Source organism: Squalius cephalus (genome assembly GCF_949319135.1).
Source record: "Squalius cephalus genome assembly, chromosome: 13".
NCBI lineage: Eukaryota > Metazoa > Chordata > Actinopteri > Cypriniformes > Leuciscidae > Squalius > Squalius cephalus.
The window spans coordinates 21,694,023-21,709,559 of NC_137134.1; the positions used below are offsets into that span (position 1 = coordinate 21,694,023).

Consider the following 15,537-nt stretch of genomic DNA (forward strand, 5'->3'; position numbering starts at 1 on the left):
TGGTCCTGGTCAAGACAATCTCCTGAACTCCAAACTGAATGTCAGAATGGGAAAGAAAGGTGATTTAAGCAATTTTGAGCGTGGCATGGTTGTTGGTGCCAGACGGGCCGGTCTGAGTATTTCACAATCTGCTCAGTTACTGGGATTTTCACGCACAACCACTTCTAGGGTTTACAAAGAATGGTGTGAAAAGGGAAAAACATCCAGTATGCGGCAGTCCTGTGGGCGAAAATGCCTTGTTGATGCTAGAGGTCAGAGGAGAATGGGCCAACTGATTCAAGCTGATAGAAGAGCAACTTTGACTGAAATAACCACTCGTTACAACCGAGGTATGCAGCAAAGCATTTGTGAAGCCACAACATGCACAACCTTGAGGCGGATGGGCTACAACAGCAGAAGACCCCACCGGGTACCACTCATCTCAACTACAAATAGGAAAAAGAGGTTACAATTTGCACGAGCTCACCAAAATTGGACAGTTGAAGACTGGAAAAATGTTGCCTGGTCTGATGAGTCTCGATTTCTGTTGAGACATTCAGATGGTAGAGTCAGAATTTGGCGTAAACAGAATGAGAACATGGATCCATCATGCCTTGTTACCACTGTGCAGGCTGGTGGTGGTGGTGTAATGGTGTGGGGGATGTTTTCTTGGCACACTTTAGGCCCCTTAGTGCCAATTGGGCATCGTTTAAATGCCATGGCCTACCTGAGCATTGTTTCTGACCATGTCCAGGGAGCTTCGTGCCCTGGATGTGCATCCCAGAAATCTCCATCAACTGCAAGATGCTATCCTATCAATATGGGCCAACATTTCTAAAGAATGCTTTCAGCACCTTGTTGAATCAATGCCACGTAGAATTAAGGCAGTTCTGAAGGCGAAAGGGGGTCAAACACAGTATTAGTATGGTGTTCCTAATAATCCTTAGGTGAGTGTATATATATATATATATATATATATATATATATATATATATATATATATATGGCCCTGTTTTTTACATTCTGGCTATCAGGTAGTCCAAACTGTGAACTCACACACTGCAGATGTGGGGACACAAACAGTAAACACACACACACACACACACACACACTGGTGGTGTTGCGAGATTTCATTTCATTCATTTGGCTGGAGGTTACAGCCTCAGCAAGTGCTTATCAGACTCTGGTTCCATAAACAGCTGGATAGAATTACATTTTAAATACCACATTCCCCATGCGCGCTGCAGAGTCAGAGGTCTAATGACGGACAAAAAAGGACAAAGCTGGGACAAAAGTGGAATAAATAAACAAGAAAACAGATAAACTTGTAGCAAAAGGGCATTTGAAGCCATGGCATTGTGGTGTGTCCTATAGTGTTACATGCTATACTCCATCTAAAACCATTTTAAACATTATCATACTGATTTTTGCCTAAACTTTTATAAGAAAATGACCATCTAAAGTGCCACAGATTCAAAGAGAAAGTCCACCTCGACTCCAAAAACAATAATTGTGTGTGTATCCAGGCAAACGGCTCAAGAAAACAGGCCTTATTAGCATTATTGACGCAGACAGTGACTGAAAACGTCTCAGATCTGAATCTTTGAGGTTCAGCAGGAAACGATCAATGAGTAATTTTATGGACCTCTGAGGAGGTGCATGCAAAAAAAAAAAAAAAAAAGACCATTCCTTTTACATGTTCGGAAGCACACCAGAAAACAGACCTCGAGTTTGGTCTCCATCCACCCGAGGCTGAGCCGAACTGCAGCAATGCTTATTTGTGTGTGTCATAGTCACGGTCAATTACGACAAGGTATGCTCGAAGAAAACAAACAATGCAAATTGCAAGCCTTGTCTGTGTGCTTATCTCAGCATCATTGGACAGAGACACCAAGCATGAAGAGAAAGACGAGAGAGACGGAGCGGTGGGTATCATAACGCTCTGGTCTCCGTTAATGAACCGTTTCCTGCAAAATGAATAATTGATTGATTATGACCAGCTCTGTGGTCGCTGTAGGGGAAACTATACCTCCATGACCCCGGATGAGTCGGGCTGTCATTCAGCAATCCGTTCTTTCATCAACTCAAGGGATTTGAGGGATATAAAACGGCCAAGCCAGGAATTCATTCCATTGGGTTTTGGGAAAATAAAAATAGATTAAAAAATCACTAAAAGTGAGGATACCTTGGTAAAAGTGTAACGGTAACTTTTGTCAATTTGTCACCAATTCGTTCTCGACAGCTCTTGTTGAAAAACTGTCCGCATGGGTAACAGGAGAAAGACATTTGTTGGATCACTTCTTCATTTTGGCATGAAATCGAAAGATGCAGGGTTTTGGTGCCAATAAAGTAATTGTTCTTTCTTCAACTAAACCAACTTTTATATCCAGGTACAACAAAATAAAAAATTGCTTTACTACTTTTAGACTTTATGGATTTACTTGGATTTACCCAGACTTACAATTTTAAACATGAAAATCTATCATAAAAATATAATTGCATTTTTAAAACTATGATAATCCAAACCAGGGTTTCCCAAATTTAGGAGTCACGAGTAAATAAAAATTGATTAACAAATAAAACACTTAGTAAAAATTATATCATAAAACTATACACTTTAAATAAATCTAAACTCTCAAAAGAAACACAATCAAAATAAAACGTTTAATAAAATCCTAACACAAAGAATAAAATGTGTCATTTCCAGTCAAGCTGTAATTTTGTCAAATTATGCCAATAAAATGTGAATTTTCTATTTATTTGTGTGTATTTAGGATACATAAAATGCTTTTCATTTTTATTGTTTATTATTTTATTTATTGATTTAAACACAATACATAATTTGAGATGTGGTGGAAATTACACTATTTTAGTATATAAAATATATATATAAATGTATAAATAATAATTGTATTTATTAATAAATACATACATACAATCAATTAATAAATAATTGTATTTATAATTTTATAAATACATTTTATTTTTTTATTAAATTGTAATTTTAATTTATAAATAAATATTTTTATAAATAAAGAAATAAATTGCAAATAAATACATAACATATGTATATAACCAACATAACATTCATACATAACAGGGGAATATTAGTATATTTAAAAAAAATCAAAAAAGGCAAAAGTACTCAAATAATTGGGTAAAACATAAATAAATATTTGTATTTATTTATTTATTTATTTATTTATAAACCAATCAATAATTATTTAGTTATAAATAAGTAATTTATAAATAAATAAATAAATAAATACATAGCATATACATAAAACATAGATAACATTCATACATAACAGGAATATATTTTAAAAGTCAAAAGGGCCCATGTATTGAAGAGATACATTTAATTAAAGACTGAGGATGATTTCATGGGATAATATCCCAAAAAACACAGTCTCAGCCAAATCAATCCGTGCTTTGTTACCCGACTCAACAAATACGAAGCCAGATTATTTTTAAAGCATGGATACTATTCGGAAATGTTTCCGAGAGCAATGGACAAAGATGCATGACCTCATAGAAGCAGCACCGAGGCTGGACTCTGAGCAACAGAGTAAAAGAACAGCGGGCGTTCCTTGAAAAATGGTGCAATAACTCCCTACACACAATTCTACTCATCTATTATAAGGTGAAATCCATTATTTAGTCCAACCCCTGAGTGCATCCAGCGTACTAAGTAGAGCACAGACCTAAGGACAATACTGTTCCATTAAAGTCTTAAGCGTAATAATTAGCTATAAAGCATTTGTTTTCAATGATAAAATATGATATAAAATGAAACCAATAGATAAACTCAAAATGACCTCACGCACAAAATAAATTTACTTGAGAAGCAAACTTTCGGAAGAAAAGACTTGTTTTCAAAGAATATTTCTTAAATTGACCTAATTGACAAACATGTTTTTTTTTTTCAGTTATTGTTTTAAACTTAAACTTAATTCAGTTTTGTTTTGTTTTCTGTTTAAAAGAAGAAAAACAAGTTTATTTTTCTCACCACACTGGGAAAATGTTTGTTTGGTTTTAACTAATTTAATTCAGTTTTGCTTTGATTTATGCTTAAAAAAAAAAAAAAAAAAAAAGTTTATTTTTCTCACCACCAGGGGAATTGTTTTTGTTTGTTAGTTTTTAACATAAACCTAATTCAATTTAACTTTGATCGATGCCGAAAAACAACAAGAAAAGAAAAAAACAAGTGTATTTTTTACAATTATTTTTAACATAAACCTCATCCAATTTTGTTTAGATTTATGCTTATAATAGCCCTGTTGTGATCGGCACTGTAAATAATGAGAAGAGACTGACCTCCTAAAACAAACACAAGACAGTAAATGGCTCTGGGTTTCTTAGCAACATGGGAAGGACGTCCTCTCCTGGGACCTGTAGATCAAGTAAATGCAGAGAGACAGTTGGCTTTGAGCCGCAGATGCAGAGGACGAGCAAACTCACCTGTCTTGTCGCCCCGGCCCGATCCTTGACAGCCGTCTTCATCATCGCACTCGCCACTGCCTTCTGCCATGCCGCCGCCGCTGGTCTCGACATCCTCACGACCATCTGTTCCTAAACCCGTCTCACTCCACATCTCCTGTGACAAAACGTAAATCACAGGACAGCGGACCATCAGACACATATTCTTATGAGATTCAATCTTAACAACTTTTTATTTATTATTCAACTTTTTATTTACCAAAAAATCAAAAAGTATCACAGAAAAAAAAGTATCACAGGTTATAAAAAAATATTAAGCAGCACAACTGTTTGCAATATTGATAATAAATCAGCATATTAGAACGATTTCTGCCTGAAGGATCATGTGACTGAAGACTGGAGTATAATGGCTGATGAAAACTTTGCATCACAGAAATAAACGATATTTTAAATTATATTCAAATAGAAAACCATTATTTAATAACAATTTAATAACAATATTACAGTTTTTTTATTTTTTTATTTTTGATCAAATAAATTCACACTTGATGAGCATAAGAGACTTCTTTCAAAACATTAAAAATATAAATATTTCCCAACTTTTGACCGGTAATGTATATATATATATGGGGTGGTATAATGCCCTTTTCACAAGATGTAAAATAAGTCTCTGATGTCCCCAGAGTGTGTGTGTGAAGTTTTAGCTCAAAATACTCCACAGAGATTTTGTGTCTGTCCCTTTAAATGCAAATGAGCTGCTGCTCCCAGCACAGGGGGTGGAGCTTAGATTACCTCCTCACACAGATACACACTGAAAATTTCAAAAACTTTTAGCCTTTTATGTTCAAATGATGGAGAGACTCAAGAAGAAGTGACAACATGTAGAAGCAACTGGACATTTCTGAATGGTTAGTTGATGAATTTATTAACTTATGTGTAGTTATCTTCTAGTCACTGATTAGCATATTCTGTCATGATAATCTATAAATCGTGTTCAGGGGGCGGGTTTATGTAAATTGTAGGGTTGGTGATGTCCCTAACCCGGCCGGAAGCTTGTGTAATCCCTACCAGCCGTTTATTGTAGTCCTTAAAAAGCAATTTCTTTAAAAGCAAATATCTCCCTTTGCTTTGAACTTTGAGCGTTATAACTTTGCAGATGTTGTTTATGCTCAAACAGCAACATTACACACTAACTAAAGTTAGAAAAATGAAATCATAATCAACCACCCCTTTAATATTTTGTTGGGTCTCTCTGGTTTTTCACTGTGTTCATAATTTATAATTGACAGGCTGTATGTCTGCACAATTTGGCGAGTTTCATTGCGTTAGCACAAATAAAACAAGCACAGCTATGCAATATGCTTACAAAATCATAAAATAAAAATATTTATGAACAATGAATATATATATATATATATATATATATATATATATATATATATATATATATATATATATGTATATTATATATTTTAGTTCTTTCTAGGGAATGTCCAACCTGATCCAAGCTCCAGTTGGTGCACCCTAACAACTACAGCAGCTCTGTTCTCAAATTCACAAGCTGTAATAGTGGAATTTTCCTGAAATGACTCCCTCTGAAGCGAGTAAGTGAGTCGAGATCACCCATCACGACCAAATAGCCCCATGTGTTCCAACAAAGGCTTCCAGGCAAGAAGTCAAGGCTCATAACAGCAGCATTCCATTGCACCAAACGTGGATTCACTCAAGTGCAAATTCCATTTTCACAGCGAGAAAATATTAAACACGTGCGGTTGCGAGGCATTTCAGAACTGTTTAGGAAAACAGCACTGGGAATCGGAGTTGTGCATAATTCACAACATCTTAACTCAGTTATTTTCTGGCTCCCCATTGTTTCTGTTTTCATATTCTGTCACACTTTCTAATTTGTTTTTAACACAGAGAAGTGCAAAACAACTTCATAGAACCCTGACAGGCACAGCCAATCAGAACATAACTGATGTTTAATATTCAGTAGAGCAAGATTTTGGACCAATGAGATTTTACTGTGGGTGTGGCTACCAAGTGTGTCTTGACAAATGCAGAAAATAAGCGACCCCAAAAAAATCTTCTTGTTGAAATCGATAATGATTTTTATGTTATGGCTGAAATGGCAAACATTAAAATTCTCTACTATTTTGTCTAGTAAATTAAAAAATAAAACACTAACAATCAAAATTTATCAGTTTAAATGCTACAAGTTTAGGCCCTGCAACATACTTTTTCACATTATTATTAACATTATTATTTTTTTATAGTAAGTTAAGGTATTATATTTCTATATTTTTTAATTATATATATATATATATATATATATATATATATATATATATATATAAAAATAAAATAAATAAATAAATAAATATATATATATATATATATATATATATATATATATATACATACATACATACAAACACATATATTATATATATTTACAAACTTTTATGCTAGATGCGATTAATCGTGATTAATCGATTTGACAGCACTAATATATATATACAACAATAAGAAAACATGAAATATATATATATACACAACAATACAACAATAAGAAAACATGAAATATATATATATATATATATATATATATATATACATACACACAGTACAGTACATACACATATGTATGAGCTAATAATGTAATTTATTTAAAATGTATGATTATTGAAATATTATTAAATATTGTATTAAATAATAAAAAAAAATATATAATATTTAACCATTTAAAAAACTAGGCCCAAAATCCATATGGTAAACAAACAAACAAACAAACAAATAAATAAAGTTTGTAGTTATGATTGGTTAGGATAAAAAAAATCCTTAGTTTTATTTGGAAAATATAACTTATTAGTAAAAAGTTGAACAATGAATATTTCAGATTTCATTGATTGTATATTGTACAAGCACATTTTTAATTCACTTTCCTTGCATTATGTTTCTCCCTGATGGAGGAACGCAACAAAATCAAATTGCATAGTGACTTTGTGGAAATCGTTCCCCAGGGGACTGTTAATTAACTGCTGTATAATGAATTATGCCACGCGTCAGGCGAACACCATGGCAACAACAGGGCGAACAGACTGTCCTTTTCCAGCGCATCCACCCCCTTCTATTGAGATAAAACAGCGACATACTTATTAGTGCTTTCTTTTTTTACCTTGCCTGGTTCATTATTCAATTTAGCTGCACATTAAATTTTAATTGTTTTGTTTGTGATAAGAGAAGAAACAATTAAAGAAAGACCTCTCGCCCTCCAAGCGGAGTCATGAGCATGTTGGTATTAAACTGACATGGTTGCATTGAAATACTTCAGTGATTAAAGTTTCTGACTTCATTCCATCTCCTCCTACTGTAGATAGATAAAGAAATCAAGGTTAAAATGACATGAAGCGGCATTTTCAACCTTTTTTGCTTCTGTTTTGTGACATTTTTCTGATTGGATTGTGAAAAGTGGGTGTTCCACATGTTTTCACCCCCTTCTCTAGTAAACTCCGCCCTCCATAGACCAGTCAGCAAACAAAGTGTTTCTGATTGGCTAAAAAAAAAGAAAAAAAAAAGTTTTTTCGCCGGCCCGTGGGGTTGTGGGGCCCTAGGCAAGATCATGAAAATTGGCCCCACTGGAGTAAAAACTGTCATAATTTTATGAAAGAAGAGAAAGCACATGAGACGACAATTTCAATATTTAAGTTTATAAATATGTATTAAGTGTAGCATTCAACATACATATGAAAAAAATGATTTAATTAATTGCATAATTAGCATATCAAAAGGGGTAAAACGGCCATTTTGTGTGCTCTTTATACCCGTCACCTAGGCCTGAGATGGCCCGTCTTAATTTAAACAACTACGATAACTTCATCAGAGGGTAAAAATCTAAACAAAATGCATGGGTAGATAATTCTTAACACGCTGAATGTGGCCCAATTTTTCCATGTCTGCCTGTCTGCGATCATGGGCATTGTTACATTTATTATTATTAAAACTAATAATACAGCAATAAATAACGCACTATTTATAAAAGTCAGAAGAACATACCTTTACTTTGAGCTTGTCTTTCTTCCTCAACCATTCTCCTCTTCCTTTTTTCAGCTCCAGAAAGATGCCATCTGGATGCCATTTCTACCACAGCTTAACATCTATTCTTATTTCAATTAACTAAAAATAGCATTGCTGTATGACTACGACTCTGACGAGACTTCGTGACATTATGACAGACAAGAGGCAATCCAAATATGTGAAGTCGATATTACCACATAGAGATTATAATATTTGGTATTTTATTTTTGACAGCACATTTTCTGTCATGCAAAATGTCTAATATAGGCCTAAGCAATCAAGCATTACTAAAGAGTAAGAGCGCCACAAAAAAAAAAAAAAATTGTGTTGTTTCTAAAACGTGAGCATTTTGGAGAGAAGTGTGGTGGAATCCATGTGTGTGAATACTGTGATAATTACGGTACTCGAGGTCTCCCACTATATCGCGGACGGTATTATGCAAATTAGTGTGTGACGCGCTACTGTGTTTATTTCTTATGTTTTCGTATTTTATTCATTCTATTGTTATGTATTTATTATCTTTTTCGGAAATGTGTCATGTATGAACTATACAGAGCTATCCTTTTTATGTATGTAGTGGGTCTGGGTAATATATTAGCTCAAGTTGTTCCAAACCTGCATGAAGTTATTTTTTTCTGTTGAACACAAAAGAAGATATTTTGAAGAATGTTGGTAACCAAACAGTCAATGGACCCCCATAGTATAGAAAAAATACTATGGAAGTCAATGGGGTCCAAAAACAGTTTAATTACCAACATTTTTCAAAATATCTTCTTTTGTGTTCAACAGAATAAAGAAATTCATACAGGTTTGGAACAACATGAGGGTGAGTAAATGATGACAGAATTTTGGGTGAATTGGCTTTAATATTCGAAGCTCTCCATGGTCAGTCTTCATTAAGTCTCTAAAAAGATTGTGTTTCTACAGCAGGATTTTCTGCATAATTCAGAGTCATCCAGGAAACAAATTCCCTTCCTATATCCATTGCACTTTCAAGACCCCAGTCATGTAAACGGATCGATAGGATGCTTTGGGGGTCTTTTTTGTCAAACCCGCGTCTCCTTGACAACAGGCCTCATCAATTGGACGGGAGATACACCTCTAATGGTCAAAGGAAAGCGATACCGAGGTGTGTTCGGCAGGGGTCAGATAAACAGACCAATAATTCATCAACATATAAGACACATCCAAACACTTTTGAGAACAAAGTAAATGCAGAAAGTGTTCTGTGTTATTTTTTTTTATCTACGCTGCTACATTATATTATTTATTTTGCTTTTATTTTTATATTTTCAGTTTTAATTTTAGTTTAAGTTTATTTAATGTGCTTTTGTTATTATTTTATAACTCTATTACATGTGGTTTTGTTTCAAATATTTCTATTTAGCTTTAATTTTTCAATGTCATTTTTAGTTTTATTAATTTTAGGACTTCAACTTAAAATAAAATGAGAAATGTTGCCTAACTAACTAACTAAACACCTTCAGATTTACTTGGAAAATATAACTGTTATTGGTATAAAGTTTGAAATTACAATAAAAAATTTTAGGACTTGACAACCAACCAACCAATCAACCAATTAAAAATGACCAACCAACCAACCAACCAACCAACCAACCAACCAACCAACCAATCAACCAATTAAAAATGACCAACCAACCAACCAACCAATTAAAAATGACCAACCAACCAACCAACCAACCAACCAACCAACCAATTAAAAATGACCAACCAACCAACCAACCAACCAATCAACCAATTAAAAATGACCAACCAACCAACCATGTTTATTTTTACGTGTAACACAAAAGGAGAAATTTGGAAGATTTAATGCAATTCTTTTCCGAAACTGAAGTTGTTATTTACAGATGCATTGTTCAAAGTTTGACATCATTGACACTAAAACGCCATTCTATATTTGTCGTAAGCGAAGGCAACATGCTAGGTTGAATAGTTACTAGAATCTGATTTCACAAATAGCATGTTTCTGAATATAAAAATATCGACACAATGTAACGCACTTGCTCTGGCACTAGTTTTGGATAAAGAGATGTGATTGTTGTTATCGTTTGTTATTGTAGTACAAGCAGAATATGATGGTTGGTCGGTGTTGTATTTGTCCCGCCCCTCCTCCACTGTGATTGGATGGCTGGATAAAAAGTGACAGTGTTGAGCGCTGCATTTTACCCAAAATTGAATATTATTCAACTCGGAGACCAGAAAAAAAATGCAGAACACTCAGCGTGAAATAGACGTTCAGCGCCTCATCACGGTGCTGGTGTTTTAAAAAAATTGGAAAAATACGCTAGCCTTGGGAAGAAATGCGTTTGTGGACACATGGCCTTATGGTGCTTCATGCTGGTTTTTGGTCTATACTAACACTTGACATTTGTTTTCTATATATAAAAAAGATCCTTTAAAATTCTTCTTTTAAAAAATGACATCATACGAGTTTGAAAAGACTAACGGTGAACTATCCATAACTATACCGAACAACAAGGACTTGGATGTCTTCGAATCACACTGAAATATGATGCACACATCCACTTGCATGCCTTATACTGTACCTGTTTGCGTGTTGATGTATGTTTACATTAGATAGCGGGTTATGAAAGCATTCATACTCATTAGCATCCCTCTGTGACACATCGCGGCTCATACAGCTGCGTAAGTCATGCCTGGGGTTTTCTTCATTCGCCATTTTTGCGGGGAGGGCTCATAAATTACTTAGCTTTATGCAAAAGAGAGTTATATCATACTGTCCGCTCAAAGCTAAAGGACGCAGAGAAGATTCAGAGAAAAAAATAATGACGACCTTTGATGTAAACTCAACCATGAGGCACATAAATCTTCCCTGTAGCGCAAGATGGCTCACTCTTGGGACATGCCGTTGCAATATTAATTTCTCAATAAGCGTTGATCAGAGATGGACTGGGACTAAGGTTCTGGTTTTTACATGAAGATGCTGGAAGATCTCACACACCTCTAAATGCATAAAGTGACACTTAAGACGGCAGGTTGTTATGATACCCTGTGACACTTTTTGTAGTATTCGGTGTCACTTGTTCTTTTCAGGACACTTTATATGGGGCCAATAATACATATGAAACAAAGACTTCTGAAAAGGATCTGTAATTGGTAACAACCCGCAGTACAATGAAAAAAAAAATCCTTTTCTTAAAGTTTTTTTCTTCATGTAATCTTCCAGTTGAAATATCCAAATAACCTCAAAACAAGAATAACTTACTTATATTGCTTAAAATATTAAGATTTGTTTTCATAAAATGTGTTTTTGTCTTTCTGCAATGAAAGATTTTCACTTATTTGAAGAAAGACAAAATACAGTTATAATTCAAGACAATCTATGAAAACAAGTTTGAATATCTTATTCAGTAAATGCAATTTGTTTTGAAGATTGAAATATTTTTTACTTGCAAACAAGACAAAACGCTGATTAAAAACTCATGAAGAAGTCATTATTGTTGTGTACTCAAGGGGGCGATAGAGTTACCTTAAAATGTCATTAAATCGAATTCAGGTAAGTTTATGGCTGTGTCCGAAAGTTAAGGCAGCTGAGCTGACTTGTTACATCACTGCCCTTATCAAGCAAGGTGCATTATGGGTATTCTCTAGCCATTTAGCATACATTGGTTGTACACTCGTTATTGAAGTGCATTGTGGGAATGAGTGCACTTGTTAATGTCCACTACGGTTTCGGACACCACTACAAATGGCTGTCCCCTCAAATAGTGCCATATTTAAGGCTATAAGGGGCAATTTCGGACACAACCTAACTCTCTGTGCTACCTGAAGAGGCAGCATTTTTCAGTTTACAATAGTTAACCTGAAAGAGGAAACAGAAGAAGACAGACTTGCGGAAACACTCAAAATATACTAGCATTGCATTTTGAATAAACAAGGCACACAATTAAGCTTACGTACTTAGAAGAATCTGCATTCACATACTTGCGTAGAGTTTGGTTGAATTCAGAAATGCATTCTAGCATAAAACTTTTACTATTACTGCCATATAGGAAGAGTAGTATGATAGTACACTTTTAGTGTATTTTTCAACCCATTCCTCAACTTACGTTTAAGTCTCCATTCTGGTATCTCATTCCCACTTTTTACAATTCAATTAATACCTGATTTTATTTGCAAGGGTATCAACTTAAGGTTATGTATTAGCATTAGTTGTACATCAATGACGTATTTTACCTGTCAGTTTTTACATGGATAGGTTAATTAAATACCAGCCAGCCACGAAAAACTACCACAGGTCACTATGAGAGCAAAAAAACATGTGAGACTCTGCAAGACCTCACAGGGGCTTGATGACCTATGGGAATAATGGGAATAATTTCAGAAGCAGTTCAAAGTGACCTTCTCTTCAACCCCTGACACAAATCTACTGTACTTTCCCAGCTTTCTTGCCTGTCAGTGACGCAAGTCCTCATAGCAAAGCAATGTGGCCAGGGCTGGGTCAGGTTTGGACATAATGTGGAACCAGAACGTCTGTTTTTAATGGAGCAATGAAAGATGTTACAAAATGGGGGCCGACTGAGCTGCCCTCCGTCCCCTCCCAAAAGCAGCTGCAGGAGTGACAGACTTTGTCATCATGCCAAAGAGGTCTCCAACACTCCTGCTGGGGATTCTTGGTCTGATCTTGCTCTAGTCTGATCACAGAGCAAACCCTGGCCTAATGACACCGTCTCACCACTCTTGACATGTGCGCTGGCATTGAGTTGGCCAAGACTATTTTTGTTTGGTGGGCAAGCTTGAAACTAGCGCTTCTGGCGGTTCTTAATGTCTTCTCTTTGGCTTGCAAAGCAAACATTCAGTGAATGTTTTATAAAAAGGAATGCACACAAGCCAAAGCTGTACTTCTTTTATCCGATTGTTACTAGTCAGATTGTATGATTTGACCATGGTGAGACCTTGATCAATGGTCAATGATAATCCGATATGCATCTTAGCAAACTTACGTCACGATTGACAGCATTGACTTATCAATTGCATTCTGACATCCGCATTGACATGCAAAATTACAGCAAAAAACACAAATAAGCTCTTGCTGTGCTCATTGGTTCCTCGATCGATGGTCATTGTAGGAACTTTGTAGTCGTACTGCAGAACTGCCAAAAATTTTAGACAAATCTTCGGTCTGAAAGCATGTCACTCTAAATTTAGGCATACATTTATGATTTTAGCTTGTCAATCAAGCTCCCAATAGATTTTTCGTATCTAAGGAAAAAAGTTGTGAATTGGTCGTGGCATGGATAGTGTATTACAAGCACCTGATCAGTTTTAAGTTTATCTAAACATTTTGGACAATGTTGGTTTAAACTCTTCATGTCGATTCAACTGATTTGTAACGTGTGCAAGGGCTCAACCTCCTGATTTTCAGGATTTGCTCAGTGCACGTCCACTCTACATGAACAAAGCCAATTTTTCCCAACAACCAAAAAAAATCTCTTACAATTCCTCAAAGTTGTTCGAGATACAGACTTTTGTCATACAAAGATTTTGTTGAGCTTACGGTTAGAGGGTCAGGGTAAGGGTTAAGAACATATCGTTTGGGTCAAATGTGGCAGGATGGATGCTCTGACCTCAGATGTTTTTGGACCTACCTGGTTAAAGTGCTCTAGCTTTTCCTTCACGTTGACCAAGTTTGGATCCACACTTCTGACCTTTATCTCTGGGTTTTGTCTTTGGGCTTGCAGTCCATTCCCCACCACATGGCCTGTATAACTGTGGCAGAAACAGAGCAAGAGATAAGTTACCTTCACAGAAATCAAGCTCAATTTGTACTGATAATGATCTCCTAATTCTGAGTTCTGGAGTCCTAAAAATTCAGGGAATGCTCAAGGCTTGTCTATTAGAAACAGGCCCAAGGATTAATCGGACACTCATAGAGCCTTTTCACCCACATAAATGATTCATTACGAAACCCGCAGTGAAGCCTGAAGACACAACTGTGCTGCAAATGTAGGTATTGACTCTGCGCCCTTATATTAGAGATCATGGAGGGCGGCCTTAAACAAAGGCCAAGTCGATGCAACCAAGACAGTCCACACAACATGATTACATGCTAAACAGTATTCAAGTGAGCGATAAACTCATCTGGGTAGATGGACAATAAAACCATTTCATGGATCCCTGAGAATTCTATTTTTAATGAAGGGATGTTGATGAGGAAACAAACTTGATTAAAAGATCTCGATAGGCCTTCTCAATCTTTACTCTTTGGGGGGACATCTCAACATTGGTTGCCATGGTGACTGTCAGAGTGCCATGCTCAGCAGCCTATAAGATCAATGGGTCAAGCTCGGGCAGGGCAGATAGGTTAAAACTTTGATTAAGCACAGAGTGTGAACTTTAAATACAGAGATGATTGTTGGTATGGATAAATTACAGGCATGTAAAGCTGCAGGGATTTTATTGACTACAATAAGCCAAAAAATGTTCTTTAATCTTGATAATATAAGTAAATGTATATCCAGAATGTTTGCTATATGGTTGCTAGGGCGTTGCTAGGTGCTTATTTTCTGGTCCAAGTCAAAGGAGCAAAATTTTAAAGGCCACAATTAAAAATTCCCAAAATGTAAATAAAAAACTTAACATAATTTAAATCATATCCAGAATGTTGCTCTGTGGTTGCTAGGGTGTTGCTAGGTGGTTATTTTCTGGTCCAAGTCAAAGGAGTCTAGGAGATTAGAATGTCTAAAATGTTATGATATACATCATATTTAGAATGTACATCATACATATAACATTACTCTTACAAATTAATTAAAATTAAATTCATCAATATATGACGTGACAAAATGTTTTATGAATGTAAGGGAACTTTTCATCAAGAGACAAAAACTAAAGCAAAGCAACACCTTTTTTAACTGTTGCAATTTTCCAGATCATGAACAGTAAACATACCTCAATGTATGCAAAACTGTTTGTCTATGCAATTGCTAGATTATCATACAGAAGCTATTTCCTGCAACAATGTCCTTGAGACAGACAGTCAGACGGACGGATCAAAGG

The 15,537-nt window shown here is 35.3% G+C and overlaps 1 protein-coding gene across 1 annotated transcript in view; it reads right to left on the reverse strand.

Annotated features, from left to right (window-relative positions):
- Positions 1-15,537, reverse strand: part of gpc5b (glypican 5b) — a 42,658-nt gene that overhangs the window by 11,352 nt on the left and 15,769 nt on the right. The window contains exons 7-8 of the mRNA XM_079891578.1: positions 14,127-14,247; positions 4,441-4,576 (exon numbers count right to left, since the gene is read on the reverse strand). Coding sequence (XP_079747704.1) covers positions 4,441-4,576; positions 14,127-14,247 — 257 coding nt within the window. The remainder of the gene's footprint in view (positions 1-4,440; positions 4,577-14,126; positions 14,248-15,537) is intronic.